This window comes from Rhinolophus ferrumequinum, chromosome 2, assembly GCF_004115265.2.
Source record: "Rhinolophus ferrumequinum isolate MPI-CBG mRhiFer1 chromosome 2, mRhiFer1_v1.p, whole genome shotgun sequence".
Classification (NCBI taxonomy): domain Eukaryota; kingdom Metazoa; phylum Chordata; class Mammalia; order Chiroptera; family Rhinolophidae; genus Rhinolophus; species Rhinolophus ferrumequinum.
This window is the reverse complement of record NC_046285.1, coordinates 13,671,333-13,697,871: the sequence shown is the minus strand read 5'-3', so window position 1 is coordinate 13,697,871 and position 26,539 is coordinate 13,671,333. Positions and strand designations below refer to the sequence as shown.

At 34.1% G+C, this 26,539-nt stretch overlaps 1 protein-coding gene across 11 annotated transcripts in view; it reads right to left on the bottom strand.

The window, feature by feature from the left end:
• ROBO2 (roundabout guidance receptor 2) overlaps nt 1-26,539 on the bottom strand; it is a 1,653,426-nt gene that overhangs the window by 146,709 nt on the left and 1,480,178 nt on the right. For all 11 annotated transcript variants that reach the window (XM_033131291.1, XM_033131233.1, XM_033131225.1 and 8 more), the window contains 3 exons: nt 21,289-21,446; nt 18,353-18,473; nt 7,395-7,533 (listed from right to left, as the gene is read on the bottom strand). In XM_033131291.1, the coding sequence (XP_032987182.1) occupies nt 7,395-7,533; nt 18,353-18,473; nt 21,289-21,446 (418 nt within the window). The remainder of the gene's footprint in view (nt 1-7,394; nt 7,534-18,352; nt 18,474-21,288; nt 21,447-26,539) is intronic.

Here is a 26,539-nt window from a genome sequence, read left to right as displayed (position 1 = left end):
TCATCTAAGTGATTCTAACCACAAATTGTCTTATGAAGGCAAGGATTTGTATTAATACAGTCAATTATAACTTTTTCTTTTCTTACAGTTTATTTATAGTCAAGGTAAAAACCTAGGTACAAGACAGAAAGTCTTCAATGGTAAATATTCAATACATCCACCTGTGGGATATGGTGTGACATGGTGACTGTCTCCTGGTAAGGCTCTAGCTTGTCCTCCAATTTGAGCTAAGGTGAAATGTTACCCTAGTCCAACCTCAGCCTAGATGAATGCTCGAACATATCATGCTTTAAAGGAAGAAGCACATCTGCTATGGCTCCTGCGTGGGACAATACCCACATGCCAATGACAGGTGGCACTCAGGCAGATCAGTTTGCTCTGCACACAGGCGCCTGGTCTTGGCTCTGCCTACACACAACACAGGAGCTGCCAGTTCATGGACAGCAAAGCATCTTTGACTTCAAGGCATTTCCTATTCCAAGTGTGTCTCAGCTTGTTAGTTGACCACTGGCCAGAACCCAAATTGGATGTAGTTCCTGCATTGTTCCTGAGCTGAGATTCTCAACAGATGGGCCAATGTAGTCCCAGAACAAAGCAACTTGCAATCCCCACCCTAGGTGGCAATTCGGTTTGTGTTAACAGCAACTATTAGCACCTACTTGATGAAAACACAGAAAAATTGCCATGTTGGCATCCCTCTAAAAGTTGCTAATTAATCCTGCTTGTAAACAAAATCTATATCTTCAGCCTCCAAATCAGTAACCTTGACCTGGTCCAAATTTAGATTTTCAAAACACAGAGACATCTTATATGTCGCTCATGAAATTGTTCTAAAAATTACTCTCAACAGCAATGCTCTAATAGTATTCCTATAAAATTACCCATAATATAGTATTTCTAACTGCTTATCTAAATTTTTATCTTAAATATAAAACGTGTAAGTGGATCATATCCATACATAATTAATTACCACATAGTAATGAAGCCCATTAGTTTAAAATATAGGTTTCATGTTGGACAGATTCTAAATGAAGTCATGGACTTAAAACGTATCACTGTGTGATTTTGGAAACTTCTTTAAAGTTCTGTTTCCACATCCCTCAAATGATCGCAATATTGTGTTGGAACACTATTATTTAAAATAATGGAATTAACATATGAGAAAATCTTTTAGAAAAATGCCTAGCAAATAGTAAGTCCACCCAAAACACTTGCTTTTATCATTACATAATGTTCTTATCAAAGTGGAGGTTTTCTTATTACCAGCAGAAAAACAATACAGTACAATGTGTGAAATTTGAAGGTCCCAACCCAGACTTCTTATGGCACGAAGGCTGGGATATAATATTTGGACCATATACAATCTCCTAGAGGTAGAAAAATGGGTGGCAACTCTAAAGCTTGGCACACTGGCTGGTAAAACTTACAAATATATCTATGTGATATAAAAGCAAAAGTGGTATCTATTAAATCAATAGTATACGTATTTCTTTATAAATCAATTGGCCAAAAAAAAAGAGTATCCCTAAAAAATATAAACTCTGTATTTTTCTGCCTTAACTATTTTATATAGATAACAGTAGTTATCTGTATAACTAATAAGTGCCACCACAGTCAGTTGAATTCAGAAAACTGGGACACCTGTTATGTGTATCCATTGTACAGTGTTTACAGTGCTGTGAATTAACTATATGATTTTAATAACTCTCTGAGTTAGAAAGGCTGGCACAATTATTTACCCTGTACAGATGAGTCAAAGCATAGGTTAATCGTTAGTCCCATCGCATCATGGGTCCATATCTGGAGGATGTAAAACACAAAGAGCTTAAATAGCGTCTTCAAAGTCACACTCCCGGTTAGTGGTAGGGAAAGCTGTCAAACATCCTTTCCAGAACATGGGAGTATAACTAAATGGATAAATAATCAAAAAAGGTCAAAACAAGCTAAAGTCTAGCATCTCTGCCAATGGCCTAAATATTCTTGATGCTATCGGTAAATGTTTTTTTTTGTTTGTTTTTTTTTTTTAAATCCCACAGTATTGTCCATCCAATTCTAATTGTTCTGCAGGATAGAAATGGCTAAGACATCTGTACAGCTGAAAAATCATAGAATATTCATTCATGCTTTCCTTTTTATTTCTGAATCTTAGGGACGGATCTTCTTTTCAAGTGTCACATACAATGTTTTATATATATTGCTTTTCTTCTGCTCTCAGTTCTTTCCCTTCTTTTTCAAAAAACATTTTAATTGCCCAATCTTGACCAGCCAACCTAATCAGCGTGGTGATTTATCAGGAGCCCAAATTACCACATGCCCTTGAAGCACACGCTGTATGTAAAGAAGGCCGAAGTCCTCAGCAGGTGGCTGGGCACCTGTTCAGCATCTCTGCATCCCAGAAGCACAGGCTCTAAACAATGGAGCTTCCAAACAATTAACACAAGAACATTTTCCAGGGCTAAGTGGAAAGAGCCACTTAGTGTAAAAATGCCCTGAAAAAGAGAATTCTAAGTGGTTCTATTCAGTTCCTTTTCTTAAGGAATCATGTATTTATGTGAATCTCACATTTCATAGAACTAAGAACTCTAAAAAGTCTCTTAAAATAGACTTGCACTTTAGAAAAAGGAATTTATCGGTGGCTTCAGGAAAATTGATAGAATTCTGCACTATATATCATGAAACTCTTATTCTCTAATCCCTTCTCTATTTTTATGAAATATTCATGAATTACTTCCACTAGGTGCAAACCATCAACTGCACTCAGGATTTGCAGGCATACATAACAATGTAAATGGCATATTTTATTTCCTTTTTTTTCTGACAAGCTATTATGAACATTCCTTTCTGCACTCTAGATTCTTATTAAGGAAGTTCATGTCACTTTAAAGATAGTTTAGAAAATAAAAATGAAATAAGAAATATCATGGAGCTAACTAATGGTGATATACTGAAAATTATATGATTGATGAAGTATGCTAAATCTTCTGTTTACAGTCTTTTAAAAGACTGCTAATGATTAACTGAAATACAAACTGTTCTGACAAGCCCAAATAAGAAATCGCAATCGGATTAATCACACTATTTCTTACCTAAATTCTGAGAAGGGATATTTTTATTTCCTCCTTAATATTAGATTGAACAGAATATTGTAGTATTGGTATATTTCATTTGTACTTATTTGGTTGTAAATTTATCATAGTCTTTTTTTATATTAATACATGCTATTTTTCATATAGTTTCAGTATATATATGTATGTATATATATATACATATATAAAAAATACATATATATATATATACATATATATATATATACATATATATATGTGTATATATATATATATATATGTATTTTTTATTTTGGTGTAACTAATATACAATAATACATTATCCCTGTTACGATGGAACATGGTACATCACACCACTTATTATGAATACTGCCAACATCTATTATATGAAACACTTTGTGAAAAGATGTACTGAAGGCACTTGATCATCATCAGAGTATTAGCAAAAGCTCTAAGTTTGCTTGAGAAATAAAGAGGTAGTACCCAAGGAAGAAACTAGGATTATTTCAGTTTTGACTTGCTTTAATATATTCGTTATGTAAATATTTTCCTACATCACCCAATCTGGTTAACATAAAATAAAAAATAAAAAATCATTAACAATATATTTACTTTGCTTAAAGTGACTTTTTTTTTTTACAGACTAGCAGTGAGCATCACAAATGTAGTAGCCATGTAATGAACATAGGTAAATCCAAAAGTACATCTTGTATAATTTAAATTATGCTTTAAGGAAAAAAAACACAAAAAACAAAACAAAGAAACCACACAACATTATGCTTCTAAAAAACATAATCATTTGAACTATAAAATGTCATCTCCCTTATCCCCTCATTTTGTTCCCCCTGCCCACTGTATTTTCATATTGGTGAATACAATTCTTTTCACTAATAGATGGGTCTATGTTGATTTATTTGAGTACATCTATACTGAGACCCTCTGGAAAAAAAAGATATTGATACTTGGCACAGTCTTTGAAAAAAAAAAAAAAAGGAATGACTCTTTTTCTTTCCGCAATTTTTACTCTGAAATAGTACTATCTTTGGAAGTTTCTGCAAGTAACTAATATTTTGACAGTAGTGTGCATGAAATAAAGGCTGCTTCCTATTTTGTTCCTTTGTCATATGGAAAAATGTCCACACAAATAATAAATTTTCCTGGTTGGGCATCAGGATTATTGTTAGACTTGGGAACTTGGGATATTTTTCCCACCTCACCAAAACATTCACATAATTAAAAAATGTCTTTAATAAAGCTCACGGAAGGTATGTTGTAATTTCATTAAAGATAGTTACTGCCAAAGGTTAGGTGTTTAAAGTTAAATCAAAGAAAGAAGTACATGGGTACTACTTAAAAAATATTTTCATGGCAAAGGAAAAAAAAATACTCCCATAATTTATCTCTGTTTACTGAAAGCTTGGCACAGATATTGCCCTCTGTGTTGAAGGTTTAAACAGTTATCACAGCATTTCATACATTTAAACTTTTATTGTTATTGAAAAGCTTTTCTTGTCTCCAAAAGAAAAATAGTCATATATTACTTACGTGCTAATTACAGGGTATGCAGCTGCCCTACAAAGCTTTACTATAAATGTGTTAAACATGAACCACTACACAAACCTTATTCAAACTGCATTAAACGTTACGCCAAAGAAATGTCATCCTCCATACCACTCTACACAATTACTTGCACAAGAACAACGGCCATCTCCCTAGTCTGAAACCTAAATAATGTAATAGAATCAATGTTGGTGATTTAGGATATGGTTGGTTAAAAGTCAATACTCTTATTCTTCACCAAGTAGAGAGGTCTCTTTCCCCCTCATTACGCATAAGTGAAGCTTATGCTAATGAATACAAATCTAAGAATGGATAAGCTTCTATGAAATATCATTTCAAGATTGAGAATTCAGGAATAAATATATGCCTTCTATCATGATAAAAATGCTGACCTCAATTTCTGTTTTTCACTGATCTTTGCTTTAAGCCATTCTAACATACAATTTAAAGCTTACACAGCATTTCCATTTGCTTAATACTTTAAAAATATTTAGCTGGTCACACAAAGCACTGTAATACTATCATATCAGTAACAGAAGACTCAAGAGGCTGAACCTATGAAAATGTTTTAGGGGAAGTTTAGTAGAAGTGGAATTTCTCAAACTTTCAACCTCATCTTTAGAGACCTATATATCACACATTCTAGACATGTAGTTTTTGTTGTTCAATTTGTATGTATTTGAGCTTTGTAGCAAATGAACTTGGCAAGACTGGAGAATATTGTAGCAATTAAAGTTGTCAGGTTTATGACCTAGCACCTAGAGCAATCTGGGAACAAATCAAACAGGGCTTAAGTTTTAGTTTACCTTAACTCAAAGGCATAGAGCCATTAAAATGCAGTACACTCTCACAACTTTTTATTTTTGAAACTTGTCAACTGGATATTGTTTAATAATTACAAATGGCAGGATCACCAGGTATGTTGTGTCAGTATCATATAAGCCCTGATATCATGTAATGAAAAGGGTATTCTCTGTGGCTTTGTACCCAATATGCCACAAACCCAGTCTAACCATGACAAAACGCTAGACAAATCCAATTTTGGATAATATTCGTTAGGATACCTGGCTAGTACCCCTTAAGACCGTCAAGATCATAAAAACAAGGAAAGGCTGAGAAACTGTGATAGGCCAGGGAGACTAGGAAAACATAATAACTAAATGCAATACATTTAATATCCAACTAAATAAATACCCTAGATCGGATCCTCGAACAGAAGGAAGACATTAGTGGGAAAACCGCTGAAATAAAAATAATGTAAACACTTTAATTATTATATATCAGTTCATTAGGAGTAGAAAAGTTTTATAGTAATGAAAAATGTTAACAATAGGGAAACTAGGTATAGAGTATATGGGAATTCATTATATCACCTTTGTAACTTTTCTACAAATCCAAAATTATTCCAAAGGGAAAGGTTGTTGTTTTTTTTCTTTTTCTTTTATTGTTTGTTTTCCCCTGGGGGTGGGGGGTGTGTTGCAAGAATATTTACTTCCAGTAAATGAAAAGTAACCTGTGTCTACACTGGGATAAATTTTATTATATAATTAATCTCTTAATCCTAAATCTTACATCAACATCTTAAAATTATACATGAATTGCTCTCAAATTAGAGGAAATGTATTGATTATACATAGAGGATGCTTTTTAACTTGCTTCTTCACTGAGAAGGCTTGCTAAGGCTTCAAGCACTCACATTAGAAAGTTTAATATCATAGACCTAGGGATATATAAATTAAGATTTTGAAATGAATATATAAATTCAGGAACATATTGATAGCAGTGCCAGTGAAAGCACATAAATGGCAATTGACTTCAGTGAAAGAATGTTTAATTTCAGTCATTTGAATGAAAACAAGTTTCTTTTTTAGGAAATAATTTAAAAAAAGTAGGAAATGAAATTTTATGAGTGTAGTAGATGTGATGGCTGTAGTATCAGAAAGTAGGACTAGGAGGAAGTCAAAACAAATATTAAAACTAGACTTGTTTATTAAATAGAGAAAAAACACTTGAACAATTTATTTGATTGTAAAGTGCGAGGTTTTGGGAAAATTTAGACAACAAAAATTTGAATTTATTTTTATAAAAGATGACAAACATTTTTGGACTTACCCTAGATGTTTGAGAGATTGGGTTTGGGGGTTTGTTGATAAGAATGAGATAAAAAGAGATGGAGGAAAAAGTCTCTATGAAGATATGGAAAGTGAGAAAGTGACACAGAAGGTCCCTAAGTCAAAAATTCCTGATGCAGATAATGATGTCAACTACTTGCTGCCTTTTCTGTATTGTGTTGAAAAAGATCTCTCCTTAATTCAGGACCTTAAAGTCAGCTACATTCCGCAGCCTAGTTAGTGATGCCCTGGGCAGTAAAGGAAGGCAGACAGTATCTAGTGTGCATTGCAGTGTCATGGCAACAGAGCAGTAGTGGAAGAAGGCAATTGGAATGGGTAGTCAAGAATTGAGCAGTGTTAGAATGGCAGACCCACAAGGGACCATGAAAAAGAAATCATCTCAAGAATCCTTGATATTTGGGAATAATAGACAGAGTGGAGGATCAGGCATTTATGGGTAAATTCAGTGAAAAAGGGACACCAAAAGCCTGCAGGATTTCAGTATATAAATCAGCGACGTGGCTTGCATATGGAAAAATGATATATGGAAAAATAATACACCAAGATATAAGTGTGTTTGGTGGTGCAACTTGGGATGTTTTCTTTTCTAATTATTCAATGGTTATGTAACAATTTTCCATTCATATGATGTTCTTACCTTCCTCTTGGCAAGTCTGCATCATCCTTTTTCCACCGCACAGTTGGTTGAGGATCTCCCTGGACCTGACAACGAAATTCTACAGCTTCTTCCTCCAGCACCACCTGGTTAATTGGCCTCCTGAGAAATGTGGGTCGTTCTTAGGAAAAAAAAACAAACAAAAAAAATGAAATGAGTTTGTGCCTGTTTTACGTACATTATGGAAAAAACATATAAAACATGTGTTTTATTTTTGGTACATAGGTAATTAACTGTATGTCAACTATGTCTTGATAGAGCGTTATAAATCCAACATAATTGAATAAAACGAAATATTTTGGAATACAGAAATAGCTATGTTTTTTAAATACAACAATAGAACTGTTTGGAAAAAATATTAAATTGATTCTTCAGTGAATTACTGAGTTAAATCATATAGAGCCTATCATAAATAAAATATGAACCTGAATTCCACAGAAATAATAAGGAAAGAAATAAACAGGTTTATTACAATGACTCAGAGTGGAAAAACTAAAAGTTGAAACTAATGGAAAATATAAAATAAGGAACAACTATTAATATTTCATCAAGAATTCTAGAGAACTCAAACAAAAAATAATTGTGCTCTCACCCGTAAGCATTATCTAAATTTCTCAACTTAAGCTATCATTTGACAAAGACCCAATACTTCCATGAATGTTTTCACTTCATATATGAAAAGCTATCTACCTGATTTTTGTTTTTCTTAATAAAAAAGTTGTCAATCTTATTTTTTCTTGAAACACAGTGTCATTATTAATTACTGCAAACTATTGTCATACATAATTTTCTAAGGCCACTTTCAATTATCTTCTCCTAAGCCTCCCAGATATTTGCCCATTGTTTTCTTTACTTAATTTTTACATTTATTTATTTCTCTAACATTCTATTTTAATGTTTCTGTCCTTTATTCCCTTGTAAATCTGTACTTAGCACTATTTATTTGCATTCTCACACCTCTCTCTATAAAGCTAGAGAAAAATAATGACTGCCCATAGAATCTTACCATGTAAGAGAAATATACAACAAAAAGTAGTTGTACATATCTCTAAACACCTCAATTCCTTGTCTAGTTTCTTTTCTGATAATTGTTTGATACATAAATAATTACTGTTTAAATTTTTATTAGCATGTTTCCAAATCATAGGCAAGTCAAAAATTTTGTTGCTTACTGAATGAGGAAGAGAAATCAGGGAAAAGAAAAATGAAATCCATAGGGAGCTGACACAATTTATCTGGCCATATGGCCATATTTAGACATTTAGGACTTCAGTTTCAAACCCAACGTAAAAATGTGAATACAGTGGCACAAAAACTGAAATATATTTAGCAAGAAAGCTTGAAAAAAAATAAATCATTTCAAATAACATATGTCGAGTATAGAATGGAAGTGTATGATTTTATTGACTAAAGATCCATATTTATAAAACAAATGTGTAAGTTACCAGAGCTATATTTTATTGCAATAAAGTTAACCGTCATTGGTATTCAGAAGGAAGACAACTGCATCTCTCCATAGTGAAGTTAACAGAAGGCATTAAATTTTTTTAAAAAACACAGACCTACATATGTTCAAGTATTAAATTGATTCGTTGAGACCCCAAAATCCCAACCCATAAAAGGAGGCAAATAGGAAATTATCATGAAAAGGTGTTTTTTTTTTTTAATGCAGAATTTAGAAGCAATCCATAAAAACTTGGCAAACAAAGATTGCTTCTAAAGATATTAGGAAGTAGAATTAATTAGCAACTAAGTGTGCCCAGTTCACAACAGAACAAATCTGCATGTTGGATGGAAGGAGTTAGTGTTTTCCTTTTGAACTATGGAAACTACGTGCTCCAAAACAACTATTTTCATGCTGGCATAATTGGTATTGAGCTATTGTTTCGGGCAGTAAGTAGGCAATAGTATCGATACCTCCTTACGAGTGCTTGGAATGTTAATAGTAAAAATTGAATCATTGGCATAGAATGCAGGAGTGACTTTTTCTTTGCCATCACTGGGAGGGAGATGGAGGGAGTTCAACCAATTCACCTAAAAGCTGCAAAAATCCATTGTTAAAACAGAGCTAAGCCACTGTTGATAATCACGTGAGACTGAGAAATGATCTGTCAGGAGACCCTTTCTGGCCCATCTGATTCTAATGGGGATAGTATACTACAACTTGGCATATGGATGAGTGAGCTGAGAGAAGTCTTTCCCTCATCCATTCATTCATTCAGCACATGTGAATACAACTTCTCCTGTGCCAGGCTTCAAGCTTGATGATGTGAACAGCCAGCAGCTTGACTCCTCAGAAAAGTGGTGGGAGATGAAGCTAGTCAAGACCATGAAGGGCTTTGTGCCCCATGTCATGAAATGTGAGCTCTGGCCTGAAGGCAATAGAGAACTTCGGAAAGATTTTAAGTAAGGAAGCAACATTTTAAATAAGCATATGAAAAACATTGTATTGGCAGATCTGTGAAAGACAAATTAGAAGAGAAACATGAAGCAGTGAATTAGGTCAAACAACCTATTGTAAGAAATTATTTCAGCTTAGATCGATGTAGTGGTTCTGGGGATATGGAAAAAGAGGCAGAATAAAGAGTATCAGAACTGAGAGGTCAATCAGAGATGGATGCTGAAGAAGAAAAGTCTAGAAAGATTCTCAACTTTCCATTTAGCAAATTGAAGCAGATTGGTAGATAAAGTATAGATATGGAGTGTGTGTGTGTGCATTACAGACATAGTAGATTTGAGAAAAATGAACCCCTTATGCTTAAACCATTGTTACTCAGGTTTCTGTTACTTCAAGTCGAATACATTTTTAATTAATATGATAAAAGAGACTATTAATATAATAGAGGGAAAAGAAAAGTAAGTTTGATCATTTTTGTAGATAGAGAAAATCTCTTGGATTACACAAATCTAAATTAAGAAGGAATCAAAATAAACTTTTTAAGCATGATGAAGATATTTTATCATAAATTAAGTGTACAAATTATTTTTAAAAGTAACATACTAAAGTCATGCCTATTAAAATCAGGAACAAAGTAGACATGTTGACATTAGTAATCAATAAGATAAAGAAAGAAAGTGTGAGTATTAGAGAAGAACCAACATACTCATTGCTTGTAGACACAGCAATACAAACAATACAGAACAATAACTTTGATATGCAACAAAACATACTACATACAAGGACTACATACAATCATTATAGCAATGCTGGCTGTCTTGGAAAATGGGAGACTTTAGGATAAACTGTGGCAAATTCATACATTGAAACATGAGTAAGTCAGTTTAAAGCTCTCAATCTATCTGTCTATCTAATATGGAAAATTTTCATGGTATGATACTGACTATAAATTACATAACAGTATGTGAGATTAGTTAAAACACAGATGAGTATTTTCAGGAACAATTTTTATATGCTTCATTTAAAGTTCTACAAGTCATAAAATTCCAATATATAAATATAATTCATATGAGCAAACTTCACCTTAGACATGTCACAAAACTAAAGTTATCTCTTCATCTAGGGGACACCATCAGGATCCTTGAGGGATTTTTAGTTATCATACGTGTTCTAAGCCCCACTGTTTTATATGGAGACACGTGGAAGCACCTAATTTATAATTTCAAGAAGAAGCAAGATATAGGATCCCCTGCTGCTGTTTTGATGATCTCAGCAGGAGTGGAAAACTTTGCAAGGAACCTTCTTTACTCCCTTCTGCCCTCAAGCAGAGTCTAGTTGCCTAGCAACTGGATAACCACAGAAGAGTATGGAGTATACAATTTTTGGAAGCCAAATGTTGGCTCATGGTGGAAAATGTAATTCAATTTGATAAACAAACAAAAAAAAATGGACAATACAAGGAATAACCCAGATGAAAGTCATCTGCATAAACATGGCACATGAAGACAGGTATTATACCTGAGTATCTTAGAATGTGCTTTCTAACAAAATAACATTGAAATTTACCAATATATTAGAGATTGGTAACAACTTTTAAAGTATTATTCTGAGGATTTCCATAGGACATTACAGCAATTATCTCTAAATTTTGTTATTCATTATTCCAATCGTTTTCTGTTAATTATACTAATCTTACCTTCTATTTTGCATTTTAACTGCCTACAAAAAAACTATGTGCTAACAAACTGTAGGTTTGCCTATGATTTATTTAAATGGAAATGATGTTTTGTTTTTGTTTTTTTGGTAAAAACTGTTTTCCAGTTTCTTTCCAGAAAATCTGAGAATCAGAAACATGAATATTAAAGATTAAAGTTGTATAGGCATAAATGTATTCTAAATGCTTTCCCTTTGTGGGTTCTACTATTAACATAAGCCAAATACAAAGCCACGCCCCTTTCAGGCACTTTATAATGTAAATTACAAAATTACATGGGAATGTCTTGGGGTTTATTGCTCTGTGTCAAAATTACTTTATCTAACTACAAAGAAATGTAGTTAGAAGGATTAGAAAGTTAAGTTGAGAAGAGAATCATCCAGTGAATTTATAAGTAATCACATTCAATACCCATTAATACCCCATGGAGTTTGTATGCCAGGAAGCTCTCAATTAAAATTAACAAAAATATGAAATATCTTGAACTATCGAATAATGAGCAAACAAATTTAAGGCACATCAAAATAAGGTCTGATTTTTTCCATGTTATCACCTTATGTCTGATCACATATTGAAAAACAGGGTGAGAAATCTCAAGGGCTGTTCGCTAACAGCTTATCAATTAGATTAGAGTCCCTCTGCATGGCCTGGTCCCTAATTATATAGCCGTGGAGTGATCAGAGGCAATGTCTTTGCCAATGCAATTAACATTTTTTCATGTGAGATGAACTGGATTTGAATCACCTGTGTAACTTGCTTACAAGGTTAATGTCTCTTGAGACAGTAGTGCTGTTTGGCAGTGTGGCACTCTGTAAAGCACATCTTTCCAGTACAGCTCTCTAGTAGTCAGGTCAATACTGATTTCCAAATTGGTATTCCGGAAAACTTTGTATGTGGCTGTTATAAAATCAAATGCCAAGTTTCATTATAGTTGTGTCAGTAATATTTGGAAAGCAAAATATTCAATTAAACATGAAATACCTTAAGTCTAAAATGTGGTTAAATAATACCCTTTAAGTTTCTTATTTATATGCGACAATGAAGGCAATTAAATGCCCAGGGAACAAATTTCTCCTTTTAACTTTGAACATAGCCATAAAAATGTCCATGGCTGTGCCATGACAGCTATATGAGGACAACGTTAACAAGTTTAAAATAAACTTTGCTTGTCATTATAAAAGTAGTGTCATGGCAGTAATTACATAGGTAGAGTCCTTTAAATCCAATAAGACCAAAGCTATGCAATAAAAGGACATTAGCGCTAACCACCGCTTGTAAACCTTATCTTAACTTCAGCTAACCCAGAGGACGTGCTACTCTACAGTGTCCATTAAATTGAGACGTCACATGGCTAGTCCTAGTATGTCAGCTTTTATTAACCGGGCATATGTGAAGGGACACGGGTTATGATAGCCATTGACTGTGAAATATCGGGCCCTTCTAAAACAGACTGGATGATAATGATTGGTCTTTCTAAATGTGACTAACTAAGTCCTGGCTGCATTAATTTATTTTCTTACTAAGAATTTTCTTTGAGAGAAGTCACCCTGTAGAGACAAACACAGGTAGAAAAGTTCTCAGAGGAAAGAATGCCTCTCTCACCATGTTTTAGAGGCAAAGAGTCATGTTATTGTTGACCACATGATATAGAGTCCCACTGAAAGCAGGGCACCTATCTGTTCATAATTTAAATAAGGCTTGGCACATAATAGGTCTTCAAAATATATCTGTTAAATAAGTGAATGAATAGAAAACACTTGACGGCTTTAAAGTTTGCTAGTAAATATTATTTTAAAAAACTGTGTTGTTCCCAACCATCACCTTGATTTTAATAACACCTCATGTTTTGAATCTTAAATGAAGGCAATATGTTATCCATAAAAGTTACATACTGTTTCCTGAGGTTTGTTTCTGAGGTATCTTCCCTCATAGGTTTTTGTCTGGATTTCTCAGCTATACTCAAGCCATAGACTATTATCTCTCGTGCAATAACTGAAAATCAGCATCACCAGCCCCAACGTCTGTCCTCATCCTCAGTAAAATGGCTAGTTTCCAATCTGATTATCCTACCAAGAAAGCCATCAGTTGACACAGTTTCCAATAGTCTTTGTAGTGAACCTCAATTAAATAGTATAAATAAACAGTAGATTACTTGACATTTGAAGAAAGGCTCCATTAAAACAATGCAAGGAAAGGGGGTGGGGGATGGGAGTGTGGAGGTGGGGAGAAACTCAGAAGATGTAAAAGCAGGAAAGCATCGCAAGTGAATTTTATTAGAAAGTAAACAGCGTTATTAAAATCCTCAGACACAAGAGAAAGTAAAACACCCATGAAACAAGAACGGGATAAAATAAATAAGGAGAAAAGGAAGTCTTAGAAGGTTTAACATAATTAACGAATACATGTTTGACAGAGAAACAGAATAGACAAATCAGAAAGTATATTTCATTGAATTATTTGGATCAAAAATTTTTAGATTGAAATTGCTCACCTAGGATCTAGCGAGTTAAAAAAAAAAAAAAAGCCAAAGAAAGAAAGAAAGAAAAAGTGTCAAACCAAGGCATATGATTGAAACATTTCAGAAAACTCGGATAAAGAGACAGTTCTAAAATTTTAGAAAGAGAAAAAAAGGAAAACTGAGCACATAGCAAAGAGAAGCACAATAGTCTTCTCAATAGCAACTGTGGAAGCTAAATGATCTTGGAGTGACCACTTTAAAATTCTGCGCAAATATATATATATATATATTTTAAACTAGAATTCTATAAGGAGCCAAAGTGTCAATTAAGTTTTAGACAGAATAAAGGCCTTTTGGACTATAATGAGCTCTAGGCTCCAGTCGAGCATAAAGCAGGAGAGAAACACTGTTCTGAAAATAGAAGTGAACCAAGAAAAACATACAGGATACAGGAAATAGGGACTCAGTATCAGAGGAAAGGGAAGGTAACATCAGGATGCAGTTTCTGGAGTAGACCTAAACAGATCTAACCCAGTCAGACTGAGCAGGTGTTCTGAGGCCACCAGGAAGGCTGGAGCGAGGGGGAACCTAACAGCTAAACAGAACTTTGAGGATTTTAAACTTTCTGTTAGAGAGCTCAAGAAGAATGCATGCCAGGTGTCTACAAATACAAGTAAGAGAAAAAAATGGGTTTAGTATTAATTTGAGACAAACGAATGTAGTACCAGAAAAGAAATGTCATCATAATAGCATAACACCTAGCTCACTAGAAATATTTACATGGTTATAATAGCTCAAATTCTGAATATTAATATAACCAAAGTGTCTGAAATCAATATGTTGGAAGGACAAAAAGAAGGGAAAGTGGAGGTGAGACTATAGAGAAGAGAAGAGGATATAAGTGGGCAAATCATCATCTTGCAAAATAGGCATCAAAATAATGTATAGAACTGAGAATAAGCAAATATTGAGAAATACGGATATAAATTCCACACGAAAAAGATAAAACAGGCTTGCAGGAATTTGAAAGATGAAGTGTGTGTGTGTGTGTGTGTCAGTGTGTGTGTCTCTGTGTGTGTGTGTCTGTGTGTGTGTGTTTCTGTGTGTGTGTGTCTCTGTGTGTGTGTGTGTCTCTGTGTGTGTGTGCGCAGTGGGAAGCAATGTGGGGGCAAGAGATTTCTGTATTTCATTATAAATTTTGTAATATCTGTAATGTAGATATGTGACATAAAATATTTTTCATGTGTTACTTTGATAAACATTTAAAATCATTTGGAAAATATTCATGCTATTTTTGGTTATTTTTAATGCTAGTTAAATTTTGGATAACAGATACCCCAAATCTAAACTTAAAAACTAAATTATGTAACTTAATTCTAATTTCTCTGTCTTCAGGATCTCAAGAACTTCATGAACTAATGTAAAGTGCTAGTGAGTATTCTTTATGCAGGCATCTAGACTCTCCCATAGATTTTAATGTCCATTACACTATGATGCTTGGTTATAATTTTTGAATTTGTTACCTCCCACTCAAAGTACCAGAATGTTATTTTATGGCCAGCAAATATCAAAGACCAGACAAAATAAATGATTCATGGAGTATGGCATAATAACATTCTGAACATTAAGTTACGTGGGTCATGTCTTTGATGAAAGGGCAGATTTTTAAAATATAAGTTGCAATTTTCAAACTAAAAAATCTCTAAGACCATTTACTAAAGATTCAAAATGTTTGTAGATGACTACTGTATTGGGAAAAACCCTTTATCCCTTTCATCGTGTTTCTTGCTATTTGTAAGTGAATTATATTTTTGAACAATTAAATATTTTTAATACTTTTTCTGTATAGCATATCTTAAAGTATTGATAGGGTTGTGAAGGATATTTAAAAACTTTCTGTAGCCAGATTTTTTTTAAGCAGAATTGCTGCTACAAGAAAATTAATTTCAGAGAGAGGAGGGATAAAATGTAATCAGTTTTATAAAACTTAAGTCAGAGGTGATAATATTTAACAATGACAAAATATAAAGAGATTTATTAGAAAACATATGCTGGATGCAAGAGCACCAAAATAAAACAAAGAAGGCCTTATTATATATACCACACTGATTATTTCATTTTCTCTGAGAATTGGGGAATTAAAAGAAAAAAGGGGGTCTCTCTCATGAAATACTTGTCACAACCTTGATTTGGACTATCACTACTGTTTTATCTTTTATTTGTGGTTTTGGATGTTGTTTTCTTACTGATATTGGAATCCTACTTTTCTCTTCAACTTAATATTGTACTTAAAATCCTTTAGGTCTTTTCTGACTAGTTTACACCAGCAGATAAACATTACTCAGCTTCCTAAATCAATTCTTCCAGAGGAACGGCCTCTAGACAAATCCAATCTCTTTGGTTTATAGCTATTTTCAAAATAATTTAGAAGTTCCCCTGTAACTCCTGACATGTTTAAGAATCTCCTGTAGTTCTTGTAATGTCTGTAGGGAAAGTAGGGTAAATATTTCATATCACAGTCACATTTCGGAAAGTCTAATTGCTTGGGTAATGAGATTAAAGACTTTCAATTTCTTTCTGAAGGCAGTATACACTGCTGTAATGCAATGTTTTTCTGTTGCAAAGCTTGTAGGAGTTATAGAAAAACAGTGATGAAAGTTTCTTTAAATAGAATAGCTGTTATTGTGGGTTTTCAGTGCTAATGTTCAGTGACCAGTGATTTCATATCTTACCAGGTGAATCTGTATTTTATTCACTTCAGGGTGAAGCACATTTTAGGACTCTTATAGACGACTGCATGAAATTTAACAGCAAACGGATGCTTGTCTGAGTGAGTTCTGCAGGACAGAAATGTGCATGCACACTTTGAACAATTTTATTGTTACTCTTCAAATCCTTTAATGAATTATGGGATTTCTCCTGGTTTTGTCATTTAGGACTTCGAGCTGCTTAGTATCCACGAAGAATATTACCAGAGATTACTTGGTACTCAGAGTCACTGAAAGGAGAGGCCTGCATTATGGTACATCTTCAGAAGGCACACCCCAATGCTTTAAATGTAATGGGGATCATAATATGGCTTTTTCTGCAACATGGCACTCACATTCCACCATGCGATGGCACTTCCAAAACTACAAAAGAAGTTTCTTTAGGGACGTAAGCAGGATTCTGATGCGACCCTCGGGTGTGTTCTGGAATAATGACCAGAAATCAGATTTTATCCTAGCCTGCATAGAATCAGAAGTTTATTTTACTGGAGCAGAAAGTGATTTAAAAAGCATAGTTATCTCTCTCGTATGTTAAAAAGTAAATCGAATACTATCTGCAATAGTGAAATATCTTATTAAGATATAGATATTCACATACATATACTTATGTGTGTGTGCATATATATGAATATATATGCATGTGTATGTATATACATGTGTGCAAGTTTCTGCATGTACATGTGTACATGTGCATATATATAATATATATCTCCACACAGAAAACTGGATGGGGCTTCAATGCCTTTTAAAGGAATGTTTCATTTTCTAGTATCTTTAAAATCCTTGTTTTCCCCAGTTTTCTGTCTTTTATTTCTCTTTCAATTTTCCACATATGCTCTACAGTATTTTCCTCACTTTTGTTTACTCAGCCATCTTTATTATCCCCAATGTTCTCCTTCCTAATGCTTTCGCCACTATTTCTGTGATACTGATCTATAAGGTTCTAAACTATCAATTGAAGTAATTCAATTAAAGAGTGTCTTGGATCTTAAAGTTGAAGAACATGAATATCATAGCAAAAAAACAAAAATGTGTTTTTTCTAATTTTGATTGTATGTGTGCATATACGTACATAGCTAACTAATCTTTTTATAATGCACTAACACTGCAAATATGTCAATTTGAAATTTTTTAAAGAAGAAAACAAGTGAAATGTGTTTGCACTGCACTCTCTAATTAAAAAAAAAAGCCTTACCCTGTGTCTTGCGCATAATAGATATTTGATAAGTGCATCACAGTGGAATGAGCGATAGACTTCAGACAAATACAATATCTCAAATAGATTTTGAGAAAAAGAAAACAATTGTTTACATTCTGATGAAAGGAAAAATCCTATAAATACAGGAATAAAGTCAGTGAACTAACATTTCAAAAGTTTTATTTTTCTTCACATCAAAAATTTTGTTTTCAAGACAGAACCAGAAAACAAGACAATTCCAGTCTGTCACTGCTCATCACAAATCATAAGTAACTGTCCCTTTATGGCCTTTTTGTTTGTTAACAACAACAACAACAACAACAACAACAACAACCAAAAACACATGTAAAAGCAAAGGAAAAGTAGGTATAAATCGCAATTTATAAATTAAAAGAGAGTTTTACCAAAGACAGTCAGCTCTGCTGGATCACTGTCTCTTTCCCCCACCATATTGGTACCAACACAGGTATACATTCCTGCATCACTTTTCCTGGTATTAGAAATCATCAGTTTTCCACTGCGGATCTGTGAAAATTGGGGAAAAAAAAAAAAAAAAGGATAAAGAAGGAAGAGGAGAAAATGGAAAAGAAAGGTCAATAATAAATAATTTTGAATATTTAAGCACAATATTTTATTTTTCCTAAAGCAAATACTTGATTGTCTAAGACACAAAACTCTCCCACTATTTTGGCATCTTCACGTGTCTTTTCTCCTCTTAAATTCTCCTCCAATATAAGCCTCTTCTTCACTTCCTTGAGAATGCTTCTTTCAAGCAGTCTTCATCTCCCGCCTGGTTTTATTTTGGGTCTTGTGGCTGTCCCCATCAAATTTCAGTGGTTGGTCTTCACTCCGAGATTTGGTTGGATAAATTGCTACTGACATTTGTCATCAGAAAGGAGCACTAAATACCTGCTCTAGATAACATAACAAAATACAACTGACTCAGAGGGATTCCATGAATATTTATTGAGTACCTCTATGAGCTGGGCAGTTTTCTAGGCACTTGAGATTAAGTAGTAAATAGAGTAATAAAAATTTCTGCATTCGGGGAGCTTGCATTTCAATTGTTTGTATTAATCATCTTTGTTTCATCTTAATTGCATTTATGAGATAACTTTTGAAGACAACAGGTTGGATTAAAAAAATTAAATTTATTGAATCACGAGTATGAGTTGGTACAAATCTCTGGCTTCTACTATCTGCTCTCTAAATGTCTTAAATAAGAAGCATGTATTGACTGAATAAACAAATGTAATAATGTTAAAATGCCTGTCTGTTAAAGACTACATTAAAAGAGAATTAGTACTAACAATTGTCACCCCAATAAACTTGAATTAAAAAAAAAAGAAAGTGTTTAGGATTTTTAGGATTTTAGATATCATTCTGATTAAAATATTATCTATTGAAAAAAAGAGAGACAGAATTAGGTTTTCTGGAAGTGTATCATCAACTCATAGTTTCTTTTCTAATTTTATTTTGTATTTACCTAATCCAAGGATCACTTCACAATGATTGAGTGTTCTTAAAGACATATAGAAACATGCTGTTTTCCTTTGTTAATTTTTAAATGCATAGGGCAAACAAGACTGATGGAGGTATATTCTCATTGGAGATAATTCAGGTCCTAAAACTTGCCATGTCACAGAAAGGGATTTTCAACTTTTCTTATTATTGTTTTACCTGGGAAGAAAAGACCGACAACTGGTTCTCAAATATATATAGTAGACCATAATGAACTCTAAGTTATAAAAATGACCATGAAGGTCTATTTCTTCTCCCCTTGAAGCTGAGTTTGGCAACATGACTTGATGTGACCAATGGAACTAAAGCAATATTCTACCAGAAGGAAGGTGCTTGCACATTGGCACTTGCCTTCTTTTGCTGCAATTGAGAACCCAGGACCCCCAGGGGAGCCAGCCGGAGCTAGGCTGCTGGAAAATTAGAGGCCATGAGAAGAAGAATGAGGATGCCCAGCTGAGAGTCAGTCACTTGCTAGATATGTTATAAGGTTATCCTAGATCATCCAGCTGTCTGTACATCTCTCAACAAGCCACAGAAGCATGAAAAAGCATAGGAAAGACCAGCCAAATTGGCCCGAAATGAAGAACTACCAGCTTACCCACAAAACTTTAGTTTAAGTAAAATAGTTATTGTAAGTCACTGTATTTTGAGGTGTTTGTTACAAAGCAAAAGCTAAATAATATGAATATAAACTAAAAACCCTTGTACACTGATTTTACGCCATCACCAGGAGCATATATTCATGCTTGGCATCCAAGCACAGATAATTGGGAACCAAAGTCTACCGGGTGATGCAGATCCTCAGAGTGTCAACAGTTCAAGCCAGAATCACATAAATATATGTTATGATCTTTTACATGACCTATCTGGTTCTGTATTAAGATGCGATCACAATGTCCACATAATTTTAAAGATAATAGGCACTTTGCTATATGAACTTTTGATAGAAATGGCACATTTTCCATTAAATGATAAATTATTTTAAACAAAATATATTAATTCTCAATTATTGTACTGAATATAAAAAAATATACTAAGAATAGTATCAGAAAGTTGAGACATTATCTACTATTTCAGTGGACTAGTTTTCACAAATGTCACATACAAACGTTGAGTGGATCCTTTATAAAAATAAAATAATTGTATGCTATTCCCTCTCTACCTCTTTAGGATTTTTCTGGGTGTTTTACTTTGAATATTAATAAACTGATGAACGTAATCATCAATTTCCCTTGAATACAGACCATTTTTCTATGAGTTAAACTGCAGAACCAGCCAGTCATTTTTACTTTGATTTTACTTCATATCTCTTAAACTTTTAAATGAATTCATGTATAGAATTTTAGTAATACATTATTATTAAATTGGAAAAACTGGAAAAGTGCTTGAAATATTTATCACCTTAAATTATTTCCTGTTATAATTTTGAAAATAGTGCAAAAAAGATTTGTTCTAATTAATGTGGTTTATAGCCATCATTTACATTTTAACACTCACATACTGCATGAGCAATAGATGCATTGGAAGATTGTAAAAAAAGCCAAGACCTCAATACTGACCTGAAAAAATACATTTACATATTCAGATTGGTGTAATTCTTAAACTACTATGTGCACTTGATTTATAGAAGTTTTGTCTCTTTGAAACTTCATTCCTAAGTTATTGTTTTACCCTTTCTCAGTCCTTTCAATACAGTATAAATGGTAGTTACCATTCAATGCAGTTCCACAATTTTATTAACAATAAATCAAATAATAAAATATATCCATTTTAAGACTTCATGTTAATTTCTTTAGGCATTCATTTTAATTTAACTCACACTTATTCTTTCTTCCTTGTCATCAATTCGAACTTTGTCTTTTTTCCAGTAGATGGTGGGTTCGGGGTGTCCACGAGGAGGTTGGCACTCCAGGATGGCAGGCTCTCCAGCTGCCACTACAACATCTGTGGGATTTTGCCGGAAGTCATCTCGTAACACTAAGGAAAAATAATTGTAGGAAAAGAAAACTCAATGGCAGTCACTTTGGTTTTCTCTTGCGAAAGGTAACTCAAGTCTTAACTCTGTTCTAATAACAATTGCCAGGACATTTACTGAGAACATCGCCATGCCCAATTTAAAATATTCTAGAGCCACCTGAAATGTTCATCAACAGGGAAATGGCTGACGATATGATCATGCACCTTTGCTATAAAGTCTAATGTAGAAAATGAGAAAAGACGAAGGGAAATAAGATGAGAAAGCTTCATGATATAGTTTTGAGATTGAACAAAAATTCAAGGTACACAACTGTATGCAGTAGGATTCCATTCTCTATTTTAAAAAGCATACATATATGCATACAAATACATTAAAATAAATTGTCTAATGATACTTAAAACCCAGAAACAAGTCATGTGCACATGGTCTGTGAGCATGAATGCGTGTCAGTCTGGGAGGGGAAGTGGATAAGAACTCTGAGGAGGCCTTTTCTCATGACATGAATATGGACAAGATCCACACTGTTTTCTTTACACTTCAGAAGATAGACTCATTGTTCACCCTTGAAACGCACTAGCACCCACATACACAGGGCTCCGTTTTCATTCTCTCTGCCTCTCCACCTGCCGAGCGACATCTGGGCAGCGTGACATTCGGAGCAGGGATATATCCCTTATAGCAATTTGCCAGCCTGACTTTCCCCTCCTTTCATTAGGAGAACAGCAGGTTGGACCTCCGTTGTAACCTCCGAAAATCTGGCATGCCTGGCTCTCCAAATGTCACCTATCTATCTGTGTCTATCTGTGTGTACTTTTCTTCCGCTGACAAGATGGAAAGCCTGGAGAAATAACTTGGCCCGATCGGGTGGCAGAGCGCTGGGTTTATTTAGCAAGTAAGGGCTATGTCTATTTTAAGGAAAACACTGAAAAAAGTAGTTGTGACCAGCTAATATTACACCATATACATTAACTGTCTCTGCTTTTCCTAACTTTCTTGATGTTTTTCTATCCTTCTATCCAAAAGTTGGTTTCCTAAATATACCTAGGGGTAAAGCAAACAAATACACACACGTACAAATATATTTGTACGTGTATGTATCTATATCTATATCATCTATATCTGTACCTAATTCTCATCTGTATCTATATTTATATATAAATATACAAATATATTTGTATGTACATATATCTATATATCTATATCATCTATATCTATATCAGTATCTATATCTATAGCTAACTGTATCTAGTATATCTATATATATCTATCTGTATATATATATATATATATATGTATACATACACACACACACACACACACACACACACACACACGCACACACACACTGATCAAGCTATTTGAAATCAAAATCAGGCAGCTTGTGCTAGCCTGTTATGTAAATCAACTACTGCAAATGTGGGTTAGGTCAAACCAACTGCCTTTGGTATCCCGTAATGAGACCCATTTCAACACTCTGCTTCTTTGTTGGGCAAAGTCTCTAGGTTAATTGTCATTCTCCAAATAAATAAAAATCCTCTGCCCTGAAAATAGCTCCAGAGAGACAAATGAGTGACTTTTAGGGCTTTTCTTTTCTTGTCTTTTGCAAAACCTCTTTTAACAGGGTTTTCCATCTTAATGCAGTCATGGCCCTTTACGAGATTAGAGAAGCTTTGTTTCCTACTGAAGGAGCAGTAAGAAAGAATTCAGTACAAATTGCTCACTCTCAGTTTATAAACTGATTAATTTACTGCTTTTTCGCTGTTGAGAAAATTTGTTCCATTTTAGTACGGTGAACTGCACATATTTTGGTTCTCTTGTCTAACTGGCAGGAAAGGTGTGATTTATATGCGTAAGGATTTGCTTCTGAATGAGCTGAGAGAAGTGTGCATTTAAATGTGACAGTCAGGCAGGGGAACGAGAAGGGGTTAACACTGTGGTTCTCTCGCAGGTAAAGCCTCCTGGGAGAGCAAGCTGGTGACTCATTTATATTCTAAATACAGAACAGCTGCCTTTTTATGCAATGTTAAGATGTGCAAAAATATGGTAACAGGGTGGTGAGCACCCCTACAATATCCGGTCCTGGGAACAAATGGTGTTTTGGCAGGCCCTCAATCAGTTCCAAAATGATACATCTGGCCAGCTGAAGACCTTCTCCAGAACTGGCCTCCTAACAAATGACATGCCAAAAAGCCTCTGCTCAAATGGTACGTAGGACCATTGCAGATCATTGAGAAACACAGTGCTACAGCAATTTGCAACAAGACAAATTAAAAAAAAAAATTCTTTGACACAGGGATAAATATATATATATATATATATATATATATATATATATATATATATATATATATATATCAGAATAAACTAAGGACTGCTACTCTTAAACAATATAACATGTGTTTATGGTATTCACAAAAAAAGAAAATGATTCCATTTTGCAAATGAAGCCAAGAAATCTAACATCAACTATAATTTTAGGCTTTCAGACTATTCACCCGGAGAGTAGGGTGAGATAATAGGATAATTGGTACTGTACCCTCTTCAACTTGTAAAATGCTCTTCAAGGTTTGTATGCTATTCACCTAATTCATTTTTTTGCTTAGCGATATCATTTATTTTACTCTTAAGTCTTTGGGGTAATCAAACATGCTTCTTCTCTCTCAAATAAAATATTCAAAAGAAAACATACTTTTCAGCAGGTTCTAGCACAGCAAGCAGAGAACATTGAGGAAAAAGTAGTCATTTTTAACATTCTCAGATTGTTAAGGACACTTATGTTCTTACATTTGCTTAAATGTTTCTGAGATTTGTATATCCATTCATAAATGTAAGCAAAGTAAAATGAAATAATATGTACTGTTTCTAATTTTTGTGCTAATTATTCATTTCAAAATTATTCATTTCAAAATCACTAGATTTTGTCCCGTGCTTCATTGCAGGTGATAAAGAACAGAAGGTGTTCTCTGTAAGTAAAGGACTCACATATATTGGATGAAAGGAACTAAAAATGGTCTTGTAAATGTAGAGAAGCAGAGCAGCTCCAAACTGAGTCTATATATTTTTCTCCTTAAGGTCCTATTCCAGAAAGAACTAAAAGCTACATTTTAATGCGGCTTGACAAGTAAGCCAAAGGAAGAGCATATGGTAATATGGGCATTACCTAAAGGTCCAAACAGGTCTTTAACTAGGGTGAAGGGTAAACCTGATGAAATAAAAAGAATCTGGTTAAAATGACAAAATCTGGGAGGTATCAATAAGTTATATTTTAAAGGAAAAAAATAAGATAGTACTTGCTCACAGATCTAAGTTTACAGCACAGGGGTTCAGATCTCCACAGGGAAAAAAAATCTATTTAGTTAGGATCCAAGTATTTATTTTTGTACAGAATTAAAAAGCACAAATGAGAGTTCACCCAGCTAGTTATAACATGGATTAGATTTGCATTCTTTTTACATCGACATGCTCTGTGAGTTACTCTGGAAGAGCAGAAAATTCTGAATGACTAATGTGTTTGATAAAATGTAGTTCACATTTATGACATACGCATAAGTTTGTAACAAATCAATTTGATTCTACAGGAACATATTGAACACTACAATGTGCTCGGTACTGTTCTATAAAACCATTAAGGACTATAACCCCAGAATGACACAGTGGTGCCTATGGTAGGCGTTTTCTCTATGCCATTCAACAATCACTCCCTCCTGGAATTTATTCCCTTGGGTACTTTCCTTTCCCTGACTATGGGCTGGACCTAGTGAGTTGCATTTAATGAATAGAATATCGCAGAGTGATGAAATGTCACGTCCACGATTAGGTTATAAAACATTGTAACTTTCATCTTTTCTGTCTGTCTTTTTGTCTCTCTGTTTCTCTCTATCCCTCTCTTGTTACTCATGTGCTTCCTCTGATCATGCAAGATGTCACGTTGTTCAACAGAGAAGCCCATTTGGCAACAGCAAGCAAGGAACTGAGGCCCTAAGTTCAACAACCCTTGAGAACCCAATTCTTGACAACAACTACGTAAGCCTGGGAGCAGAAAAGTCCCCAGCTGAGCCTTCACATGAGACCACAGTCCTGGCCAACGCCTTCATTGAAGCTGTAAGAGATCCTATGGCAGAGGACTAAGCTAACTCATATCGAGTTCCTGATCCACAGACAGTGAGACAATGAATGTATGGTGTTTTAAGCCACTAAGTTTTATGGTAATTTGTTACACAGCAACAGGTAACTAATATAGTGCCCTAAATGAGCTTTCCATCTAGTTGTGCCTTTAGAACTTGCATCTGTGACTCCTATTTACTCACATTTGTACATTCACCAAGTCCTCTCCCTTCTGTTTTAAATCAATCATTCTCAAGATTTTTTTTTTTTCACTTCAGTAAATAAGGGCAAGGCAAATCATTATTCAGACATATCCAAATCTTAGTTTACTACAAGAAATTAGCAAAGAGATGAGACTGCATAATTCGCAGGCTTCTGAAAGATACATTTCTGAACTGCAAGGTACGCACGCTTTCAAGTAGTTATTCAAAATGTAGAGCCTAAAAATATTATTGATGGAAGTACTCACACACACCACTGGATAAGGAAAACTATCCACCACAAACTAAATTGATCATGAAAAAGGTAATCTAAACAGAAAATATAATTAAAAGCACAACTAGCAGCAGTTGAAACCTGTAGCAACTCAAAGACAGTGGGAGCTCTCTCTGTGCAAGTGAGCTGTCAGAGCTGTGTGGCAGGAGACTTCCAGGAGAAAACTGACCACTAATCCCAAGGGATGCTTGTGTGGTGCACATTTTTGTTTACAAATACAAAATGAGTAGTTCTTGATACTTAGAAGGATACTCAGAAACTCTTAGTCATGCATGTAGATAACATATTAAATTACACACTGTTTTTCAATAAGATTACAAAAAAACACCTCGCTTTCCTGGATCAGCTAGCAGGCACAAACACTGTCACTTTTATTTGCCCTATTTTAAAAGTAACTGTCGTACAATAATAGCTCATATTTAATGAGGATACACTATGTGAGAAACCAGGCCTTGTGGATATATGAAAGGTCATTTGCAATAACCTTTTGTGG